The sequence below is a fragment of the Gigantopelta aegis genome, chromosome 6, assembly GCF_016097555.1.
Source record: "Gigantopelta aegis isolate Gae_Host chromosome 6, Gae_host_genome, whole genome shotgun sequence".
NCBI classification, from domain to species: Eukaryota; Metazoa; Mollusca; class Gastropoda; order Neomphalida; family Peltospiridae; genus Gigantopelta; species Gigantopelta aegis.
In genome coordinates this window covers 48,973,751-48,997,025 of record NC_054704.1, presented here as the reverse complement: position 1 = coordinate 48,997,025, position 23,275 = coordinate 48,973,751, and the positions used below count along the sequence as shown (strand labels likewise).

General features: G+C 38.7%; 2 protein-coding genes across 3 annotated transcripts in view; one reads left to right on the top strand and one right to left on the bottom strand.

The window, feature by feature from the left end:
- The window catches only part of LOC121374922 (KICSTOR complex protein SZT2-like), a 149,071-nt gene extending 145,101 nt beyond the window's left edge, over positions 1 to 3,970 (top strand). For both annotated transcript variants that reach the window (XM_041502063.1, XM_041502062.1), the window contains 3 exons: positions 506 to 709; positions 1,464 to 1,532; positions 2,966 to 3,970. In XM_041502063.1, the coding sequence (XP_041357997.1) occupies positions 506 to 709; positions 1,464 to 1,532; positions 2,966 to 3,109 (417 nt within the window). In that variant the 3' untranslated portion in view covers positions 3,110 to 3,970. The remainder of the gene's footprint in view (positions 1 to 505; positions 710 to 1,463; positions 1,533 to 2,965) is intronic.
- Positions 3,971 to 14,011: 10,041 nt separating this feature from the next.
- The window catches only part of LOC121374590 (microtubule-associated protein futsch-like), a 182,407-nt gene continuing 173,143 nt past the window's right edge, over positions 14,012 to 23,275 (bottom strand). Inside the window, exon 18 of the mRNA XM_041501694.1 lies at positions 14,012 to 18,327. Within this exon, the coding sequence (XP_041357628.1) occupies positions 18,189 to 18,327 (139 nt within the window). The 3' untranslated portion in view covers positions 14,012 to 18,188. The remainder of the gene's footprint in view (positions 18,328 to 23,275) is intronic.

Below are 23,275 nucleotides of genomic sequence, written 5' to 3'. Positions count from 1 at the left end.
TGCAAAATACCGTTCTATACTATTGATTATACAGAATCTATATATGCATCTTCATGTGAGTTAGTTAAAGGGATATACCCTACTTTTTAAACACTAAGGCATATTGTTGACTATTAGGGTCATTTTTGATAATTGAACTCATACTGTACTTAGATTTTATGGTTTAGATTATCAATTTCCATACATTCGAAGTGTTGTTGGTCATCCTGGTGTTTTTAATATCACAAAATGTATTTATCATATTTTTAAAAACACACATGCATCTGAGAAGTAACAGTTATGGAGTCGAGTTTCAGTCTATTTTTAGAGGGTATTTCACAATTTCAAACTCACAGACTCGTGTTTTTCCCAATTGTAACTTTATCCAAATGTGTTACAGGTTTGTAGATTAAATAAATTTAGTGTTAATTTTCACGAGTTGAAACTAGAATATGTGTCCCTTTAATATAATATTATTGTGGGGGTTTTTCCCCCAAATATCACTATATATCAACTTGTGTTTCAGAGTTTGAAAAGTTTGAGTTTTGATGAATTCAAGGAACTTCTGAGAATGGTGGCACTGACTCCACTGAGCGAGATCGACGCCCAGCTGATTCCCTTTATGAACATGTCGTTTGCCTGGTACTACAGCTTGCTGGACGTCCTCATCTCACGCTACCCAGATACACACAGATGTTTCGTCAGTACAGACAATCAACAGAAATATATTGTAAGTGCAGTTTATTGTTGTTGGGGTTTTTTTTCTTTATTGTTGTTGGTTTTTAATCTCACTGCCCCCTTCATTTTTCTCTAATTTTTTCTCTTATTTGAATTCTGTCTTATTTGTATTCTGTCTTATTTGAATTCTGTCTTATTTGTATTCTGTCTTATTTGTTATCAATCTGGCAGCTCCTCCTATTGTTCAACTTTTTTCCACCTCCACATCCCAGTCCTTGTCTCTCCAATAGCAACAAGTGCTTGTCTGTTGTGGCCATCTGTGCCACACACATGTCATATATCATTTCTTTTAGTGGTTGAGTGGTTATGTCTGGATTTGTTAAGACGAATGTAAACATCTACTATACTCTCCCCTGCTCCCGACAGTTTATTGACTGTGGTGAAGAAGGCTTTAATTGATGGACAGTTAGGTCGTTACGACTTGAGTGAGAAAGTTTATGGATTAATTGATGGGTTGATCAGTTACGAAACAGGTATCATGAGGCAATTGGTGTTGGTGGAATTTGGACAAATGTATATACATACATGTACAGTGAAACCCCTTTAAACCGGATATCCTCGGGACCGAGTAAAATGCCCAGTTTTAAGAGGTATTCGGTTTACAGAGGTTCTCTCTTGTACAAATATTTAAAAGGGGAGGGCGCAAAAAACGTCTGGTTTTGAGGGAATTCCGGTTAACAGAGGATTCGGTTTTGAGAGGTTTCACTGTATAAATAAAGCCATGTATATCTTTGTTTTTCTTTTAGCTTGTTCTGAACCCCAACTATCTGGATATGTTCATGATGATGTCACTGGATTTCCGGTTAGAAAGAGCGGTGGGTATTTATTCTAAATGGGTACAAAAATATATACTATTTTTCCAAATGTGTTGTACCGTGAAAGAAATTCCTGTGAGTGTTCAAGAAACCTTTTATTTTTTATTTATTTTTGCAGGTGGGGGGGGGGGCTTTGTTTTAGGGAGTTTCTTTAAATAACATATTTTGTAATGAGGCTCTTTGTTTGATTGTCTATAATGATGATTACTTGCATGGACTTGTATGATAACCCTTTTTATTATATAACATTTAGTGAAATATCTTAAAATATCAGTGAAATAAAAGTGTTATCAGTCACTCAGTGACGATAACACATTTTAGAGTGAAAATTTCACTATTTCACTCTAAAATGTGTTATCGTCACTGTAGAAAGTGTTACCTTCACTGTAAGAAAGCCGGAACTATTTTGCTGCTGGCATTTTAAAAATAGAGGTAAATTACCAAAAGTTATAAAATAAATAGAAAATTTCATGTTTTTTGTCAAATATGATTTATATCTCATCTCGTGAAGTTTGCAATCATATCACACCCGTCGCGCAAGCGCCACTCATGAGATATGATTGCAAACTTCACTCGATGAGATATAAATCATATTTAACAAAAAATATGAAATATCCTCTATATAATTTTTTTGATTTTATCAGCAACATTATTAAAAAGAAACTATTATAATTGAGTAAAAAAAAATGTGAGCTCCGTGGTCTAGTGGTAAAGCTGCTGGACAATCAAGCTGACGACAGTGGTTCAAATCCTGTCAAAGCTGGCTCACACATTCATTCATCTTTCTCATCTATTACCCTCTGCCTATCATTCTCATTATCTTAATATAAAAAACTTTCCAATTTCTCCCACGATTTCAATCTGTTTCGACCCTTTCTGTCAATTTCCTCCGACTCTGTCTTCTGAGCTGTCCACACCATCGCCTACCTGTCTCAAATTCCTCCACGGTTGCAGTCTCTGTGTATATCCCTGCACCCACCTGGCATCCTCATCCTCTGCCGCTAATAAAGCTGGTCTGACCCACGGCACTAACTAACGACTGCTGGTAATAGGGGTGCATAGTAGGTGGTTATAAGTGCCTCTTAACAATGCCAGAAGTAACTACTGAACACTCCCCGAAGTGGTCAGACTAATCCCACAGCTAAAAGCTGATGGGGAACAGGTGTGTGGCACAGATAGCCACAAGAGACAAACACCTGTCGCGGTTGGAGAGACAAGGACTGGGATGTGGAGGTGGACAGCGAAAGAAGTTGAAAGATAGGAGGAGAAATATCCTCTATATAATTTATTTTATTTTATCAGCAACATTATTAAAAAGAAACTATTATAATTGAGTTAAATTTATTAAATTGGTTTACAGAACATTGTTATTCTGGAAATCATAAATCTGTCAGAAAATACATTTTAAGTATTTTCCATTTATTTTTTCACAGGAACTCTGCATGGTATTGCGAGAGCCATTGCTGAACAAGGAACACACTCCACTGAGTCCCAACCTGCCAGTTCTCAGCATGCAGACTCACATAGAGAGTTTCGTCAATGCGTGTGTATTCCACACCTGGGCGTCGATGCTGTAGACTGTTAGACATACTGCACAATGTCTGAAACCACTCAGCATGCAGACTCACATAGAGAGTTTCGTCAATGCGTGTGTATTCCATACCTGGGCGTCCATGCTGTAGACTGTTCGACATGCTGCATAATGTCTGAAGCCATTCAATGTGCAATATTAATATTTATTACCCCAGCAGTAACGCATAACAGGAAAAATATTTTCACAATGATTTGACGCTTACAGACCAATGACCTTGTTGGTATTAAATGTTACGTCATCACGATTTGGTAAACACACAAAATTATGTCACTTTTTTTAAAGAGTTTGCATTAATGACTGTTTTCGGTGTTAAATTTGTAAAAAAAATAAAAATTATTTTAATGCAATTCATTATAGATGTTTTAGCAGAATAAAGAGAATTTTTGTTTTTGAACATTATCTATGAACGTGATTAAACAGAACAGTGTGTAAAGTGGCTTACATCGTTTCTATACATGAAGGCCTACGTGCATGTTGTGTTGAAAATAAAGGCTTTTAGACAAAAAATAGCTGTAATAACAGTAACAAACTTGGTAAACTTTAGCGAGTAACAAATGAAAATTATTTCATGAGGGACGTAAATTTGCTAATATCTTGTAACTTGTTTATTATTCTCTATTTATGAACCGAACTTGTTGCAAACTTACAAACATTGTCAGAGGAATGATCTTCAGGCTTTGTAGATCGTTTCACCAATCAAAGATTCTGTAGATTGACTGTTTATTTGTATGTGTTGTTGTTGAAGTTAAACATTCATTCCATCACACTGAATATTTTGTTCAATTTCACATCGTGATTCACTACACAAGTTTCAGAGATCACAACACAAATTTAAAATGTTAAATACTTTTTTTTTCTTTTTTTTCTTTTTTTTAAATATTAAAAAAAAAGAGAGTTAAATACTTAGTTGATAATCAATTTTAAATTGATTGGCAACTGTTGCCGATTAAAATTAAAACTTTAAAAATATATGGTTCTGAGGCATTGAGGATGTTCTGTGTTCATGGCTTTGACACAAGACTACTGGAATATGTGTTGAATAGTTACGATGCCAGAGACTGTGTGTATTGGTTGATTAAGGTGTTGTAATGGAGGAAAACGTGTTGAAAGAAAGCATGAACAATTGCATCGTGTTTAAGCAGTTTTCTTCCTGGCTGAAGTATTTTTGTGTTTTTGTTTGAAGTAAAGGGTATTACAAATACAGTCATACCATCGCATAATGTGTTTTATTACCTTAACTATGAGTAATGTTCTAAGAATTGCATTGTGAATATAGTAGTTTGCTTTCATTTTTATTACATACGTTTTTGCTTTGAACTCCCTGAAAATGGTCACATTATTTACAATTATGTTGTATTTTTGTGGGAGTTGTTTTTGTTTATATTTCTTATGCTTTCATCTCATTGAAGCTATCTTGAGTAATTGCCATTGTGCTTTCATTTGCTTGATATATATATTATCATACATGTATGTGCAATATTGTACATATTATTTTTCAAATTATTCTTCTTAGAAGCCAATCATAGAACTAATATTTGAACAGAATCTCAATCTTTTGTCGAATTCCAAAAATTTCACTTCTTTGATAAGGTGTTAAAACTAGGCAATTGATTGAGTTTGTTTACAGTTGTATTGAAAGTTGTAAACTTTGATATTTTGGTAAAGTCTCATCGAAATATATTATATTTATGCTGAATATATTTATAAGAATCAAAATGGTTCTAAATCTTGTCTTTCTGAAGACAAAGCAAAGATATTTTGGATTATTTTTCTAAGAATGCTGTAAATATTGTGAACTGTGCTCAAACCATTTCATTTAGATATATATTTGTGACATCTCTATACATGTTCACTTTGTTCTTGTTCACTTGTGCTACAAACGTTTAATTCATACAAAATATTTCAAATTAATATTTTTGTTAGACTCGACTGAATCAAACACTTGAATCATTATGACATTTAAATTACCATGTAGACTATTTTCCTTTTGTAATATTAAAACCTAAACAAATAATAAAATAAAACAAAAATTATGAAGAAAAAACAATGTATAATGTAGCTTTTATCTGCTAATTTGATCTGCAAAACTTACATTCATTTCATACTTTTTTTTCCTTAAAATTATGGCTTTAAAATACATGTATAGTGCATTAAATATTGTGTGTAAAAAAAAAGTTTAAGTATGGTGTTAAATAAAATTCAATAAATGGTAAATAAAGTTATATGTCTAATCAGTCTATACTTTGTTTTTTCTCTTTTTGTTTTGTTTTGATGCTCAAGGAGTGAGAATTTTGTGTGGCCCAGTGGTATAGCACTCGCTTGATGCACGGTCGGTCTAGGATCGATCCCAGTCTGTGGGCTGTTTCTCATTCCAGTCGTTGCACAACTGGTATATCAAAGGCTGTGGTATGTCCTGTCCTGTCTGTGGTAAAGTGCATATAAAACTTTAACATCCCTTGCTACTAATGGAAAAATGTCATGGGTTTCCTCTAAGACTATGTCGGAATTACCAAATGTTTGATATCCAATAGTCGATGATTAATTAGTGTGCTCTAGTGGTATCATTAAACAAAAGAAACTTTTTTCCTCTTTTTTTTATTTTTTATACCAGATAGATATAACTAATGTTGCAAATTGGTTTGAATTTCATTACTGATCACTGATTATAATCAACTTGCACTAACCAATCAATTTTTACTACCAATTAGCGCAGTGGCATAGTGTGAGTAAAGCATACAAACCCTAAATTCTCCACCAGGCTTCACGACATCATGTATTTAAGAGGTTTGTTGTGTTGTGATGTATTGGAAGTTGGGTAGGCAAGAAATATTTTAAGTGCTGACAACCGAACTGGTTTATGTCCAATCTTTTGGCAAGGAATCCACTATTTATCATTTTATTCCTTTTTCAATGTAGGTAGGGGTTTTTTGGGGGGTGGGGGTTGTGGACAGATATAACAGGAGTGACGCAGAGTTAAAAAAATTGAATAAATAATAAAACTGCTTTTCTCTTTTGATTTTTCTGGGGAGGTTTTCAAATGTTAGAAACTTGTTTGCTTTTAAAACTTTGACTTCTTGTCACATCTCAGATCATCTTGTCTGTTGGAATGAGGAAATCTGAACCCGCGAAATCTACCCATTTTATGTGAAACTGGCCAAGGCTCATTTCAAACAATTGTATTTCAGCACTCATGACATATACTCTTCAAAAGAAGAAACGCAAAACCACATTGTCGTAACATTTGGAGAATTGATTTAATTATTGAATGGTGAGTCCGATAATTACCAAATGTTGCAGGATTGTTCACAATTCACTCTAGTCCATTGTGAGTAAGTGATAGGACACACCACCAAGGTCAAGGTCATCTGGAGTCAATACCGGGTGTGGCCTCCGCGTGTGTTGACAACTGCCTGGCACCGCCTGCCCATTGAAGCAACCAGAGTACGGATGACGTCCCGGGGGATGGTGGCCCACTCGGCCTGCAAGGCTGCTGCCAGCTCGGGCAGGGTCTAGGGCTGTGGTTGTCGCTGTCGGAGGCGTCGGTCCAACTCGTCCCATAGATGCTCAATTGGGTTCAAATCCGGTGATATCGATGGCCAAGGAAGGACATTAATGTTGTTGTTCTGTAGGAAAGCCGTTGTGAGACGTGCTGTGTGAGGCCTGGCGTTGTCATGTTGGAACACTGCGTTGGCGTTGGCCATAACTGGAACGATGTGTGGCCGGAGGATCTGGTCAATGTAGCCCTGTGCATTCAGGTTGCCCTGCACGTGGACCAGGTCAGTTTCTGCCAGTGTGTGAGATGGCTGCCCACACCATGACACTACCCCCGCCGAATCTGTCCACTTCCTGCACGCAGTTTGCCGCATAACGTTCACCACGACGCCTATACACGCGACATCTTCCATCATGACGTCGGAGCAGAAATCGGGACTCGTCACTGAACCACACCTGTCTCCATCGCAGTTGAGACCATTGTCGATGAATCTGGCACCACTGCAGTCGGAGTCGACGGTGTTGTGGTGTTAAGATGACACCTCGAACTGGACGACTGGCACGAATTCCTACCTCACGTAGGCGGTTCCGTACGGTCTGGTCGGATATCCTGCGCAAACCTGGTATTGCTGCGGCTGTGGAGGTGGCAGTAGTCAATCGTTCCCGAAGGTGGCGTACCCGGATGTAGCGGTCCTGCCCGGGGGTAGTGACCCGTGGTCGACCGGATCTAGGGAGGTCACGTGTTGATCCATGTTGCTGGTAACGGTCCCACAGTCTGGAGATGGTGCTTGGGGACACATGGAATGCCCTGGCAACAGCCGTTCTGGATTCGCCTGCGTCTAGTCGGCCGATGGCATTGTTTCTCTGCGGTTCACTGAGACGTGGCATGTCCTGGATTGTCAACTGTCGGCCAGATACAGAGGCCAGGCAAGCGAACACCCTGCACTTTTATACTGTCGGTGTTCATGTTGCACGTGCAGACAACGCACGTGCAGTGGTGACATGGTTTGCACGTGGCTGCGTTTTTGCGAATATTCACATTTTGAAACTTTATTTTACAGTAGCTGCGTTTTATCGAATGTAACCGTGGGAATGTGTTTGGAACATGCAATGACCTTATATTCACAAAGCATGAACCGGTAGGAAACATAAAATCGGAGTTATAACCCATTTGTACCCTTTTGCGTTTCTTTTTTTGAAGAGTATATATGCACCCAAGCTGATTGCATGTTTTCCCATTTTAACCAGTTAGTGTTACACCACTGATATTACAGAACACAGACTTTATGACAAACGTGACATTGCATTGGATACAACCTAATAATCTGGAATTTGATCTTCACAAAGATCGGCTCTATTACCAATATTATGTTAAGATCATTTGGACTAAATGTAGCCAACTTCATTTTGTAATATTTTCATTATCAGCATCAAATTTTTAAATTAGCATTACTTGAATCTTACTAGCATTGCAAAATATTGTCCTCCACATATTCTTATGTAAAGGTCCAGCCAGTGCACCATGACTGGTACATCAAAGGCCGTAGTATGTGCTATCCTGTCTGTGGGATGGTCCATCTAGAAGATCCCTTGCTGCTAATCGAAAAGAGTTGCCCATGAAGTGACGATGGCGGGTTTCCTCCCTCAATATCTGTGTGGTCCTTAACCATATGTCAAATGCCATATAACCGTAAATACAATGTGTCGAGTGCTTTGTTAAATAAAACATTTCCTTCCTTCTTATGTAAAGAGTGTAGCTCATTGGCAGAGCACCTCTGATGCAATTTGTAGAATCGATCTTCCTCAATGTTTTAAAGTTTGCTTGCTTTTGTTTAATGACACCACTAGAGCACATTGATTTATTAATCATTGGATGTCAAACATTTGATAATTTGACATATAATCTTAGTACCAAGGGACTTTTATATGTACCATCCCACAGACAGAATAGCACATACCTTTTATATACCAGTCTTGGTGCACTGGCTGCAATGAGAAATAGCAAATTGGCCCACTGACGGGTATTGATCCAAAACCGACCGCGCATCAAGCGAGTGCTTTACCACTGGGCTACATCCTGCCCTCTCTTCCTCAATGGAAGGAAGGAAATGTTTTATTTAACGACGCACTCAACACATTTTATTTATGGGAAGGAAGGAAATGTTTTATTTAACGACGCACTCAACACATTTTATTTATGGGAAGGAAGGAAATGTTTTATTTAACGACGCACTCAACACATTTTATTTATGGGAAGGAAGGAAATGTTTTATTTAACGACGCACTCAACACATTTTATTTATGGGAAGGAAGGAAATGTTTTATTTAACGAAGCACTCAACACATTTTATTTATGGGAAGGAAGGAAATGTTTTATTTAACGAAGCACTCAACACATTTTATTTATGGGAAGGAAGGAAATGTTTTATTTAACGACGCACTCAACACATTTTATTTATGGGAAGGAAGGAAATGTTTTATTTAACGAAGCACTCAACACATTTTATTTACAGTTATATGGCGTCGGGCATATGGTTAAGGACCACACAGATATTGAGAGAGGAAACCCGCTGTCGCCACTTCATGGGCTACTCTTTTCGATTAGCAGCAAGGGATGTTTTATATGCACCATCCCATAGACAGGATAGCACATACCACGGTCTTTGATGTACCAGTCGTGGTGTACTGGCTGGAGCGAGAAATAGCCCAATGGGCCCACTGACGGGGATCAATCCCAAACCGACCGCTTATCAAGTGAGTGCTTTACCACTGGGCTACATCCCGCCCCCTTCCTCAATGGATGCGATAGGTTATTTCGCCTTTTAAACAATGTTGCACTGCTGTAGTAAATTGCAGGTCTGTGTATGAAAAATGCATATAAAAGTAATTGTCAACATAAAAAGAGGCCAGCCTCAATGGCGTCATAGTTAAGCCATCGGACATAAGGCTGGTAAGTACAGGGTTCACAGCCTGGTACCGGCTCCCACACACAGCAAGTTTTAATGACTCGATGGGTAGCTGTAAGACGACTACACCCTCTTCTTCTCTCTCACTAACAAACTAACCCCTAACTTGCTGTCCTGGACAGACAGCCCAGATAGCTGAGGTGTGTGCCCAGGACAGTGTGCTTGAACCTTAATTGGATACAAGCACAAAAATAAGTTAAAAGGAAAAGGCTGCGCATTACTGATTAAACAAAATGCTGTAATATCAAATGGGGTGAAAAGTAACTGATAAAATCAGTCACATAATCATTACCAGTGATGGATGTTTTCCTCTTCTTTTTTCTCCAATCAACTCCAGATTGGTACCTTAAAGGCTTTATTATGTACTGTCTTGCTTATGGGAAAGTGCATATGAAAGATCCCCAACTGATTTTCTCTAAGTTGACTGGTGACAGCTTTGAATCAATCTCTCTCTCTCTCTCTCTCTCTCTCTCTCTCTCTCTCTCTCTCTCTCTCTCTCTCTCTCTCTCTCTCTCTCTCTCTCTCTCTCTCTCTCTCTCTCTCTCTCTCTCCTCTCTCCTCTCCCCCTCTCCCCTCCCCTCCCCTCCCCTCCCCTCTCCTCTCTCCTCTCTCCTCTCTCCTCTCTCTCTGTGTATATATTTAAAAACAACAGAAAACCTTGTTATCAATAATATAATTGTGTTTATTGCTTAGACATATAAATATGGGTAGTAATACAGCATATAAAACTCCCTTAATCTGATTAAATGCACTATACTCTGTTATCATACTTAGGAACAGTTTCTGGTTATCTACTTTAGTGCAACATTTTAAACAACATTCTGTGCTTACAAACAATTTGTTCAAACGGGATTCTGTCCCAGACCAGACCACTGGCTATCCAGAGTCCGGACCCAGGATGGACATGCCCGAAACCGTAGTGGTATAGGGGCATGTTAAAAGGGTACTCTCTCTTTCTCTCTCTCAAACAGGATTTACACATTTAAAGTGTGTATGAACATCGGGATGACCAGAAACAATTTGGTTTTGTCAAAATTTATTTTTAAGTGAGTAGATGTAAGATATGAGTAATTTAACTTCAAAAAGAGCTCTGTATCTGCTAAAAATAGTTTACACTTCCTAATAACTAGGGCCAGTGGCCTTTAATGCCCTAAATAATTTATGTTTCCATTAAGAAATTTAGTTTTAAGTACTTTGGCTGCCAAACATAAGGCAAAGTATGACTTACCTAATGTAACAAAAGTATTCATTCAGGTAAAATAATCTGTTATCTTGGATAGTAAAATCATATCTTCAGTTTAGTTTTAAATATTTATCTGGTTGTGCATTTAAAAGGTTTGTTTATGTGTGTATCAAGTTTAAACCTTTCTCATAACAAGATTTGTTCTGCACACATAATGTATCATAAACTGGAGTAAAACAAAACCTGTTAAAATAAGATGTAAGCATTGTGTAAAAACTAAGTACATACATGTATGTCATTCACAACTTTGTTTTAACACTAACAACACAGTGTAACTTGTACTTCTGTATAGATGAATGGTCAAACTCAGATATTAATGACGGGGGGGGCATTATAAACACAAAAGTATACATGATTTTTAAAAAAACAGTGAGATGGTGTAAGTAGTAACTGAAATCATTGTTAATCTAAATTTTAGATTGCTGGCTACATATTTTCGAACCCATCTTAGTGCTACGATATCATAAAACCATTGTGGGCAATGATGTCACTACAACACAAACCATAGCCTATGGAAGTTTTACGATACCGTAGTGACCTAAGATAGCTTCAGAAATATGATCCCATGTGTGTTCGTTGGCATGACAACATTTTTATTCACCTTGAAGACAGAATATACAGACCTGTACAATGTTACAAATATGCAACCTTTGCATGTGCATGTGATCATGTCATAGAATAAAGATTCTTTCTTCAAGATGGATAAGTATTAGAATACAGTATAACTTGTAAATAATATCTGTATATAGCATTGCACTTATATAAGTATACATGTTAGATGCATATAATATATACTCTTCAAAAAAAGAAACGCAAAAGGGTACAAATGGGTTATAACTCCGATTTTATGTTTCCTACCGGTTCATGCTTTGTGAATATAAGGTCATTGCATGTCCCAAACACATTCCCACGGTTACATTCGATAAAACGCAGCTACTGTACAATAAAGTTCCAAAATGTGAATATTCGCAAAAACGCAGCCACGTGCAAACCATGTCACCACTGCACGTGCGTTGTCTGCACGTGCAACATGAACACCGACAGTATAAAAGTGCAGGGTGTTCGCTTGCCTGGCCTCTGTATCTGGCCGACAGTTGACAATCCAGGACATGCCACGTCTCAGTGAACCGCAGAGAAACAATGCCATCGGCCGACTAGACGCAGGCGAATCCAGAACGGCCGTTGCCAGGGCATTCCATGTGTCCCCAAGCACCATCTCCAGACTGTGGGACCGTTACCAGCAACATGGATCAACACGTGACCTCCCTAGATCCGGTCGACCACGGGTCACTACCCCCGGGCAGGACCGCTACATCCGGGTACGCCACCTTCGGGAACGATTGACTACTGCCACCTCCACAGCCGCAGCAATACCAGGTTTGCGCAGGATATCCGACCAGACCGTACGGAACCGTCTACGTGAGGTAGGAATTCGTGCCAGACGTCCAGTTCGAGGTGTCATCTTAACACCACAACACCGTCGACTCCGACTGCAGTGGTGCCAGATTCATCGACAATGGCCTCAACTGCGATGGAGACAGGTGTGGTTCAGTGACGAGTCCCGATTTCTGCTCCGACGTCATGATGGAAGATGTCGCGTGTATAGGCGTCGTGGTGAACGTTATGCGGCAAACTGCGTGCAGGAAGTGGACAGATTCGGCGGGGGTAGTGTCATGGGGGTAGTGTCAACGCAAAACCACATTGTCGTAACATTTGGAGAATTGATTTCATTATTGAATGGTGAGTCCGATAATTACCAAATGTTGCAGGATTGTTCACAATTCACTCTAGTCCATTGTGAGTAAGTGATAGGACACACCACCAAGGTCAAGGTCATCTGGAGTCAATACCGGGTGTGGCCTCCGCGTGTGTTGACAACTGCCTGGCACCGCCTGCCCATTGAAGCAACCAGAGTACGGATGACGTCCCGGGGGATGGTGGCCCACTCGGCCTGCAAGGCTGCTGCCAGCTCGGGCAGGGTCTGAGGCTGTGGTTGTCGCTGTCGGAGGCGTCGGTCCAACTCGTCCCATAGATGCTCAATTGGGTTCAAATCCGGTGATATCGATGGCCAAGGAAGGACATTAATGTTGTTGTTCTGTAGGAAAGCCGTTGTGAGACGTGCTGTGTGAGGCCTGGCGTTGTCATGTTGGAACACTGCGTTGGCGGTTGGCGTTGGCCATAACTGGAACGATGTGTGGCCAGAGGATCTGGTCAATGTAGCCCTGTGCATTCAGGTGGCCCTGCACGTGAACCAGGTCAGTTCTGCCAGTGTGTGTGAGATGGCTGCCCACACCATGACACTACCCCCCGCCGAATCTGTCCACTTCCTGCACGCAGTTTGCCGCATAACGTTCACCACGACGCCTATACACGCGACATCTTCCATCATGACGTCGGAGCAGAAATCGGGACTCGTCACTGAACCACACCTGTCTCCATCGCAGTTGAGGCCATTGTCGATGAATCTGGCACCACTGCAGTCGGAGTCGACGGTGTTGTGGTGTTAAGATGACACCTCGAACTGGACGTCTGGCACGAATTCCTACCTCACGTAGACGGTTCCGTACGGTCTGGTCGGATATCCTGCGCAAACCTGGTATTGCTGCGCGGCTGTGGAGGTGGCAGTAGTCAATCGTTCCCGAAGGTGGGCGTACCCGGATGTAGCGGTCCTGCCCGGGGGTAGTGACCCGTGGTCGACCGGATCTAGGGAGGTCACGTGTTGATCCATGTTGCTGGTAACGGTCCCACAGTCTGGAGATGGTGCTTGGGGACACATGGAATGCCCTGGCAACGGCCGTTCTGGATTCGCCTGCGTCTAGTCGGCCGATGGCATGTTTCTCTGCGGTTCACTGAGACGTGGCATGTCCTGGATTGTCAACTGTCGGCCAGATACAGAGGCCAGGCAAGCGAACACCCTGCACTTTTATACTGTCGGTGTTCATGTTGCACGTGCAGACAACGCACGTGCAGTGGTGACATGGTTTGCACGTGGCTGCGTTTTTGCGAATATTCACATTTTGGAACTTTATTGTACAGTAGCTGCGTTTTATCGAATGTAACCGTGGGAATGTGTTTGGGACATGCAATGACCTTATATTCACAAAGCATGAACCGGTAGGAAACATAAAATCGGAGTTATAACCCATTTGTACCCTTTTGCGTTTCTTTTTTTGAAGAGTATATGTATATATATAATTATATTTCTGTACAGTCCTACACAAGGCACTCGGAGGTTAATAAAATATTGATCAAACTAAGTTAAGTTTTCCCAGTGCACAGATTTCGAACAAAGGCATACCAATTGTGAGAGCAGAAGTATTCTACCTGGTGTGGAATTGCAGATGTCACAATACTAAGACATTGAAAATGGAACAGATTTTTGCTTAAAATAGGTAAAATAAATGTTATTACACAAATTAACTACACTTGACTGAAAGAATCAAATACACTACCATTTTGTACATAACCAAAATAAAAACTGGGACTTTTGAAACATAGAGCCAGGTTTGAACAATATAAACTTAAATCTTTGTTAGTAATGGTCAACCAAGCTAGGGACCATAAGTTATTTCTTTTTACACAGACGACCTTTCAGAAAAACTGCATTGCTAAACAATGGTTACTTCACAATATACAGTACTGTAAATAAAAAATGTTGTGTATTGTTAATTTGTTGGTTTAATTTTAAATATTTATCTCTCTTGGTTTAGACAAATAATAAAAGCCTAAAGAATATTGGTCAGATGAATGCAATGACCAGTACTTTTATTTAAGACCAAGGATTACAAACCTCAGGATATTTTCAGAAATTCAGTTTTCAGAGAACTTGTTTTTGTCCATCATCTTGGTAAGGTGTTACCGGAACATACATTTGGCTTTATTAATTTGTAAATTTGTTAAGTTGTTTTTTATGTCTAGTAGTCCAGGGGTCTAATTCACTTAACTCTCGCACTTTTGCGATCTTGCAGTGCAATACTAAAAGACTTGCAAGGATGACGCTATGTTGCACAAGACCATAGGCATAGGGCTCCCATTATTTCTGTAGGGGGACTGGCTGGTTTTTGCCCAAATTAAATGAAATTGCCCGGATCTGGATAACAACATTTATTCATATTAGCATTACTACCAAACAACTAACTGTATATAGGGTTGCAAATGAATCAATACACATTTTTACATGGATTACAACTAATTTTTATGGTTGAATGATGGAAATAAATGGTAAAAAGGTCTCAGCATGGTACACTTTGTCCAATTATATCTATAATTTTTGCCCGAATTTGAGGTTATTCTCCTACCCTCTGTCTCGTATGCTTATGCTTAAAACAGCACTGTGAATTAGGCCCCTCGGACAATCTGCTTGTGAGTATAAATAACTTTACAGCTTCATGCTTGCAAAATAAAATAAAAGATCTGGCATCTTGTGTTAGTAAAGCAGTGTATGTACATGTAAACCTTTGTTCTTACCTCTGTTGGCACGCACACAAACTCAACAAATGCTTCCTGGCAGAAAGTGTGTGTAATTAGCAAACACTTTATATATGCTTTAATATATCACAAATGTACACTCTACCTACAATATAGTCACACTGTACAGTCTGTATTATGAATGGACATTCAGTATAATATTATACAAATACATGTTCATGGGGGCTTTGTACAAAAAAAGTGGAATGATAAAAATACAGCCAAAACTGTAATTAAGAATATTTTATGTTTTTGGTTCACTGTATGTGATTTCATGATGGTCCTTCTGTTATAAGATGGTCCTGACCCATTTACTAATGGCAATGATTAGAAGAATAGCATTCTGAAACTGATGTCTTCAGTTAGTTCAATAACAAAATATTTTAAAGAATGCCTTGCGCCTTTTGGTTTTGAATCTAACTTCATCATAACTCAATACAAATTTTGTATAATCTGTCTATTATTTTATTTCAAATCCTGCATTTTATTGTTGTACAAACACAGGTTTTGAAGACAAACACGAATTAGATATCCTTTAAAACAACAATTTTGTGAAACCAACTTATTTTAAAATACATGTATAAAAACAGATTTCTGTTTTATTGACCACATCAACAATTCATATCTGGATAAAAACGATCCTTGTAAAATATATTCTTTCTGTTGATTATTATAAATACAAATAGTTATAAATGTTAATAAGAATAAGAATAAGAATATACCACAAATAAATACATTTAGTGTACATATATAACACAGTTTAGCTATGTGTATGTTTTAATTTATATAACATATGTTTATACAAGATAAATACATGATAACACACAATTTGTTCTTTTCAATAAAAAAAACGGAATTTTAAATCTTGCTTTATCACACAGTAAAATGTTAAAAGAAACATCCAAAGTATTTCACATTCAGTATTAACAATTATACACAACTAATCACATTAACACAACAGGTAATGTATTATGAAATCAGACATGCTTAATTATAGTGCCATGCCTTAATTTCTTACAAAGAATATATTATTAATTGGTGCATTTATATCTCTCTGTGTATTTTACAAACAAAATACTGCAGTCAAGTTTTCTTTTAAGGTGTTTCAGTGTTAACATATTTCATGATTATAGTTTAAATTTTCTTAAATTGTTCTTAAAAGTTTCAAATGCATATGCGTAAAATATTATCATAATATTATTATATACAAACCAATGAAAGTAAAAAAAGCTAATTTGCAAAATGCTGTTGAATATATTTATTCATTAATTTACTATGTTGTTTGCCCGATGCTTACAAAAGGTTTACTGTAGGCCAAGCTCATTTATTTAATATTTATGTAATACAGTACAAACCATATGCATTTTTAGTCCGAACTCTATGCATTAGTCTTGAATCGACATTGAGATAGGCTCAGTCTGTCGTGACAATTACATGTCCCACCATAAATCAGAATATGTCTTGATTACAAACTCACTTTATTGAATTATATCATACCTGTTTGCACATCAGTCTCATTAATTACAGGTGTTTAAAACACAGCCTACATGCATATGATGATATGGTGATACATATTTCCTATTGTAATTTCAAATAGTACTTCTGTTTAACTGTACAATACATTGAATCCTCTCTGGTGTTATGTTACAGTAATCAGATCATTATCTTCCCAATATAAATATACGTCTTTCGTTAACTTAAAGAGAATCATTCATAGATTGTGGGTTCCACTCTAGCTGTTAAACATTTGTTAGGAATACAAATAAAGAAATACAGGGAAACTTTCCATAATTTTATCAAAACCAAAGCCAAAAAGAAAACTTATTTAATATTTTGATAAAAAAACATAACAACTGTCATTACATTTAATTGGATATTAAATACTTTATAAAACATATATACAATTATCACAAAAAATGTTTTAGTTTTAATACAGACTTCTGCAAGTTATATGCAGATGTATAACAAAGCTGTGCCACCAAAAACTAATGATTGATCCTCTTTAATATATACCACCTTTAATAGTAACAACAGTAACAGCAATAGAGCAACAATTTATTTTGCAAGGCGGGAGCACTTTTGCTATATAATAGTATTATATAACCAATATATATCATTTTAAACATAAAAATGGTATTAACGTAGTACCATGTTTCTTTCTGCTTACAGGTATTGGTAAAGGCACTTTATGTGAGGTTTAGATGGATATCTCACCACTGTTGGCCACTATCCAGAGCAATGCGATGAACTTGGCTGATAAACTAAGCCAGTGGAGCTGAAATCCTTTTAATATATCTTCAGAAATCAGTAGCCCAATTGTCTCATTCTGTTAATTCTGTCTTGAATATTTTCTAAGATATACTGATCATAATATTATATAATTGTTATAATATGTAAGTATCAACATTATTTGCAAGTTCGTGAACAAGAAACGATTATGCTGTTGAAATTGTAAATTTTCTTATCAGATCGAATTGTACAAGACAATACAGGACTGACCTCAAATTTTGTAATAATTAATATCACCCCTATACACCTAATGACTATGGACTGAGCCAGTTCTGTACACTGGTAGGCCAATTGTCTTTTATGTTTTATTAAAAAATTCATACTCCACTAAAATCTTAATATTCATGAAATCTAGGACTCTGCAAGATTGGTGTAATTAATGTTCACTATTGATCTCAAATGTTAAATTACAATCACCCATATAGATCAAAGTGGACTGCACCAGTTCCATAGATTGATTCGACTTATTCCGAAATTTAAGGTTTTGGAGACTGAACTAGAACTCGCCCTAGTAATGTGCTAAATTTGACTAGTGCTGTCCTTTATTTCGGATTACCCATGACAAGCTTGCTGATGCCCCAAAATAGTGTATTTTAGGATTCTGTTCATTTGTTGCACATTTGTTCCCACTGAGCTGCAAGGTTTACTCGCTTTGGTGTGGTCCTCTCAGGTTCCGCTTCTCCATTTTGAGTTGTTTCCCTTGGACTGTCACTTTCACTTTCGTTGGGTCGGCAGTGTAGTTTCCTGAAAAATACAATAATAATAAGTTTATTTTACTTTATAATGCAATATATTATAATTGTCCACATACAATATAGAATGCAAAATTTTGTTTCTTTACTGTCTGTTTACATTATGTACTGTATGTTCATCTGAAAAGTTAAATTTTAGTGCAGGTTAACTTAGGCATATTTAAATGAAAACCCCCAAATTGTCTGCAACCCTCCAGACAAACAACCACAGTGAAGCCCCTCTACATACACGAGACACCCAAGTGACCAGGTAGAAGTCTGGTTTTAAGGACTATAGGTTTTAGTGAGGTTCTTTTCTGTTTTGCACTATTTAAAAAGGAAAGAAGGAATGAATTTATTTAACGATACACTCAACACATTTTATTTACAGTTATATGGCGTCGGACATATGGTTAAGGACCATACAGATATTGAGAGAGGAAGCTTACTGTCGCCAATTCATGGGCTACTCTTTTCGATTAGCAGCAAGGGATCTTTTATATGCATCATCCCACAGACAGGGTAACACATACCGCGGCCTTTGATATACCAGTTGTGGTGCACTGGCTGTAGTGAGAAATAGCCCAATGGGGATCGATCCCTGACTCAGACCGACCGCGGATCAAGCGAATATTTTACCACTGGGTTACGTTTCGCCCCTGATATTTAAACAGAGACCAATAAAGCATCTCGTTTTGAGATAATTCCAGTGCTATGTGTGTTCAGTTTAAAGGGATTTCACTCACTCTAAATAAGTACAACCATATACCAAACTGCCCAGAACAAACAGAGGATACTATGCAAAAAAAAACTATAAAAAAAAATTCTTACATATACAATTTCTGTTATCCTAACCTTGAATCAAAATTAATACTGGGGTAATTTACAGACATTAGTTCAAATGCATGCTCATCAGTTTTTATATGTAGCTTAAGGCTAGTTCCAGCATAGTAATTTTTCAGTCTACAATGTATACTGCAGGTGACATAAAACCAATATATTTATAATTATTAGAAGTATTTATAGCCAATGTCAACATGTACTCATGTCATACATAAAAAAACATGTCATCAGTCATGTGTCATGATTAAATCTGTTAACACTTAACTGCTGTCATATCTGAGTATCATTATCTCATTACATAAACAATACATCTCATCATGACCAACAGCAATGTTCTATGTTACACTGTCACTTGGCCTAGTTCCTTAAATAACCTGCTCATGCAATCATCTCTATTTAAAGTGGCGGGACATGGTACTCCCTTGCACCTGCCAGTGCAGGCGGTCCCTCCTCTCCCCTCCCCCCACCTTTCCTGTTATGGACGGAGGAGCCGCCAAGGCCGGCTCTTGTACCCACAATAGCTTGTTCTGAATGTGCACGTAAAACCCTATGACCTGACCTGACCTGGTACAGTGGTAAAGCACTTGCCTGATGTGTGGTCGGTCTGGGATCTATCCCCATTAGTGGGCCTATTAGGTTATTTCTTGTTCCAGCAAGATATCAAAGGTTGTAGTATGTGCTATCCTGCCTGTGGAATGGTTCATATAAAAGACTTCCTGTTACTAATGGAAAAATGTAGCTGGTTTCCTCTCTAAGAAATTACAAATGTTTGACATCCAATAGTCGATGATTAATAAAACAATGGGCTCCAGTAGTGTCAATTATATAAAACAAACTTTTTCACCTATTTTGCAGGTACCTTTCTGAAAGGTCCCCTTTAATAGTCTAAAAAAAAAGAAGACCCATCTACGGTACTATATAATAAATTGACCTGTCTCAAGATGCTACAGGTTTGGTTGAATGTTTTTGTTTCAACAAATGAATTTTTAGTTTTTTAAATATTATGTTATAATAACAGGGGTAAAAAGAAACCTGTTAAGCAATTGCCAAACAAGACTAACTGAAATTGGTAGCTTAAGACAGGTGATTGCTGACTGCATTTTAGTTTGTATTATATTGTATTATACAAGTTTACTGGAGATGGAAAGCAGGTGGTTCCATAATATACTCTTCAAAAAAAGAAACGCAAAAGGGTACAAATGGGTTATAACTCCGATTTTATGTTTCCTACCGGTTCATGCTTTGTGAATATAAGGTCATTGCATGTCCCAAACACATTCCCACGGTTACATTCGATAAAACGCAGCTACTGTACAATAAAGTTCCAAAATGTGAATATTCGCAAAAACGCAGCCACGTGCAAACCATGTCACCACTGCACGTGCGTTGTCTGCACGTGCAACATGAACACCGACAGTATAAAAGTGCAGGGTGTTCGCTTGCCTGGCCTCTGTATCTGGCCAACAGTTGACAATCCAGGACATGCCACGTCTCAGTGAACCGCAGAGAAACAATGCCATCGGCCGACTAGACGCAGGCGAATCCAGAACGGCCGTTGCCAGGGCATTCCATGTGTCCCCAAGCACCATCTCCAGACTGTGGGACCGTTACCAGCAACATGGATCAACACGTGATCTCCCTAGATCCGGTCGACCACGGGTCACTACCCCCGGGCATGACCGCTACATCCGGGTACGCCACCTTCGGGAACGATTGACTACTGCCACCTCCATAGCCGCAGCAATACCAGGTTTGCGCAGGATATCCGACCAGACCGTACGGAACCGCCTACGTGAGGTAGGAATTCGTGCCAGACGTCCAGTTCGAGGTGTCATCTTAACACCACAACACCGTCGACTCCGACTGCAGTGGTGCCAGATTCATCAACAATGGCCTCAACTGCGATTGAGACAGGTGTGGTTCAGTGACGAGTCCCGATTTCTGCTCTGACGTCATGATGGAAGATGTCGCGTGTATAGGTGTCGTGGTGAACGTTATGCGGCAAACTGCGTGCAGGAAGTGGACAGATTCGGCGGGGGTAGTGTCATGGTGTGGGCAGCCATCTCACACACTGGCAGAACTGACCTGGTCCACGTGCAAGGCAACCTGAATGCACATGGCTACATTGACCAGATCCTCCGGCCACACATCGTTCCAGTTATGGCCAACGCCAACTCAGTGTTCCAACATGACAACGCCAGGCCTCACACAGCACGTCTCACAACGGCTTTCCTACAGAACAACAACATTAATGTCCTTCCTTGGCCATCGATATCTCCGGATTTGAACCCAATTGAGCATCTATGGGACGAGTTGGACCGACGCCTCCGACAGCGACAACCACAGCCCCAGACCCTGCCCGAGCTGGCAGCAGCCTTGCAGGCCGAGTGGGCCACCATCCCCTGGGACGTCATCCGTACTCTGGTTGCTTCAATGGGCAGGCGGTGCCAGGCAGTTGTCAACACACGCGGAGGCCACACCCAGTATTGACTCCAGATGACCTTGACCTTGGTGGTGTGTCCTATCACTTACTCACAATGGACTAGAGTGAATTGTGAACAATCCTGCAACATTTGGTAATTATCGGACTCACCATTCAATAATTAAATCAATTCTCCAAATGTTATGACAATGTGGTTTTGCGTTTCTTCTTTTGAAGAGTATATATCTACCAACTTGTATTATTTTTAATTATTTGGAGGATAAAAAGACATCCTTTTAAAACAGGTGGCTTCCCTATACAGGTTAAAAATGTATTATGTAAAATTGGGAAACTGAAAAAAATAGGCCTCTTAAAACAGGTAGTTATTTAAGACAGTCTAATATGTATTATATTAGTTTAATTGTAAATATGGTGGAAAATAGCTTATTAAGACAGGGGGCTGTTTAACAAAGATGGCTGCTTAATCAAGATGGCTGCATTGAACAGATTCCACTGTATGCACTTGTATATGAAACTGTACAGAAAAACACCCCTGTAGATGTTGATTCAACACCAGTGAGTTGTATTACTTGTATGGCAGGTCTTTTCAGACTCTAACCTTGAATGTGTTGGTTCATCCATATCCTATAACACTGCTGGAAACACCCGTTTCTTATTCCTTAAGAAATCTGACATTATGTAAACTGAATGGCTCACAAAAGTCAGAAAGTGCAAAACATTGCTTTGCAAACATATTCTGAAGATGTATAGTTTGCTATGTGCTAAAGAATTCTATACAATTGCGTCTCAAGAGGAAATTTCAGGTTTTGAAGACACAATTTGTTATCTTCCTTAGGGTTGATCTAAAAAGGGGAGGTAATGTTTTTATACTGGATGCCAACAGTTCGCTTGATAATTGGCCTCAGTGATGTCGTGGTTAAACCATCAGACATACAGTTGGTAGGTATAGGGTTGGCAACCCGGTACCGGCTTCCACCCAGAGCAAGTTTTAATGACTCAATGGGTAGATGTAAGACCACTATACACCCTCTTCTCTCTCTCACTAACCACTAACTCACTGTCCTGGACAGACAGTCCAGATAGTTTAGGTGTGTGCCCAGGACAATGTGCTTGAACCTTATTTGGATATAAGTACGAAAGTAAGTTGAAATGAAAAATGATTAATAGTAGCAGACAGCAATGACAATGATAAGATAGTAAATAAAGGATTGGGATACACTTTTTTCTCTATTTTTTTTTTTAATTTACATGAAAGCTTTATTTGTATGTAGTGAGGCTGCTGGTGCCTTGAATATCACTCATACATTGAGGGATGGTTTATTGGTGTGGATATTTGTCTTTTTAACTGGCTATTACTCTCCATCATAATTAAGCACAACCAAATTGCCATCACACACTGTAAGACAAACACTGAGATCATTTGTATTCATATTTGTCCAGGGCGGGACGTAACCCAGTGGTAAAGCATTCACTTGATGTGCGGTCGGTCTAGGATCAATCCCCGTCGGTGGACCCATTGGGCTATTTCTCATTCTAGCCAATGCTCCACAACTGGTGTAACAAAGGCTGTGGTATGTACTATCCTGTCTGTTGGATGGTGCATATAAAAGATCCCTTGCTGCTAATCAAAAAGAGTAGCCCATGAAGTGGCGACACCGTGTTTCCTCTCTCAATA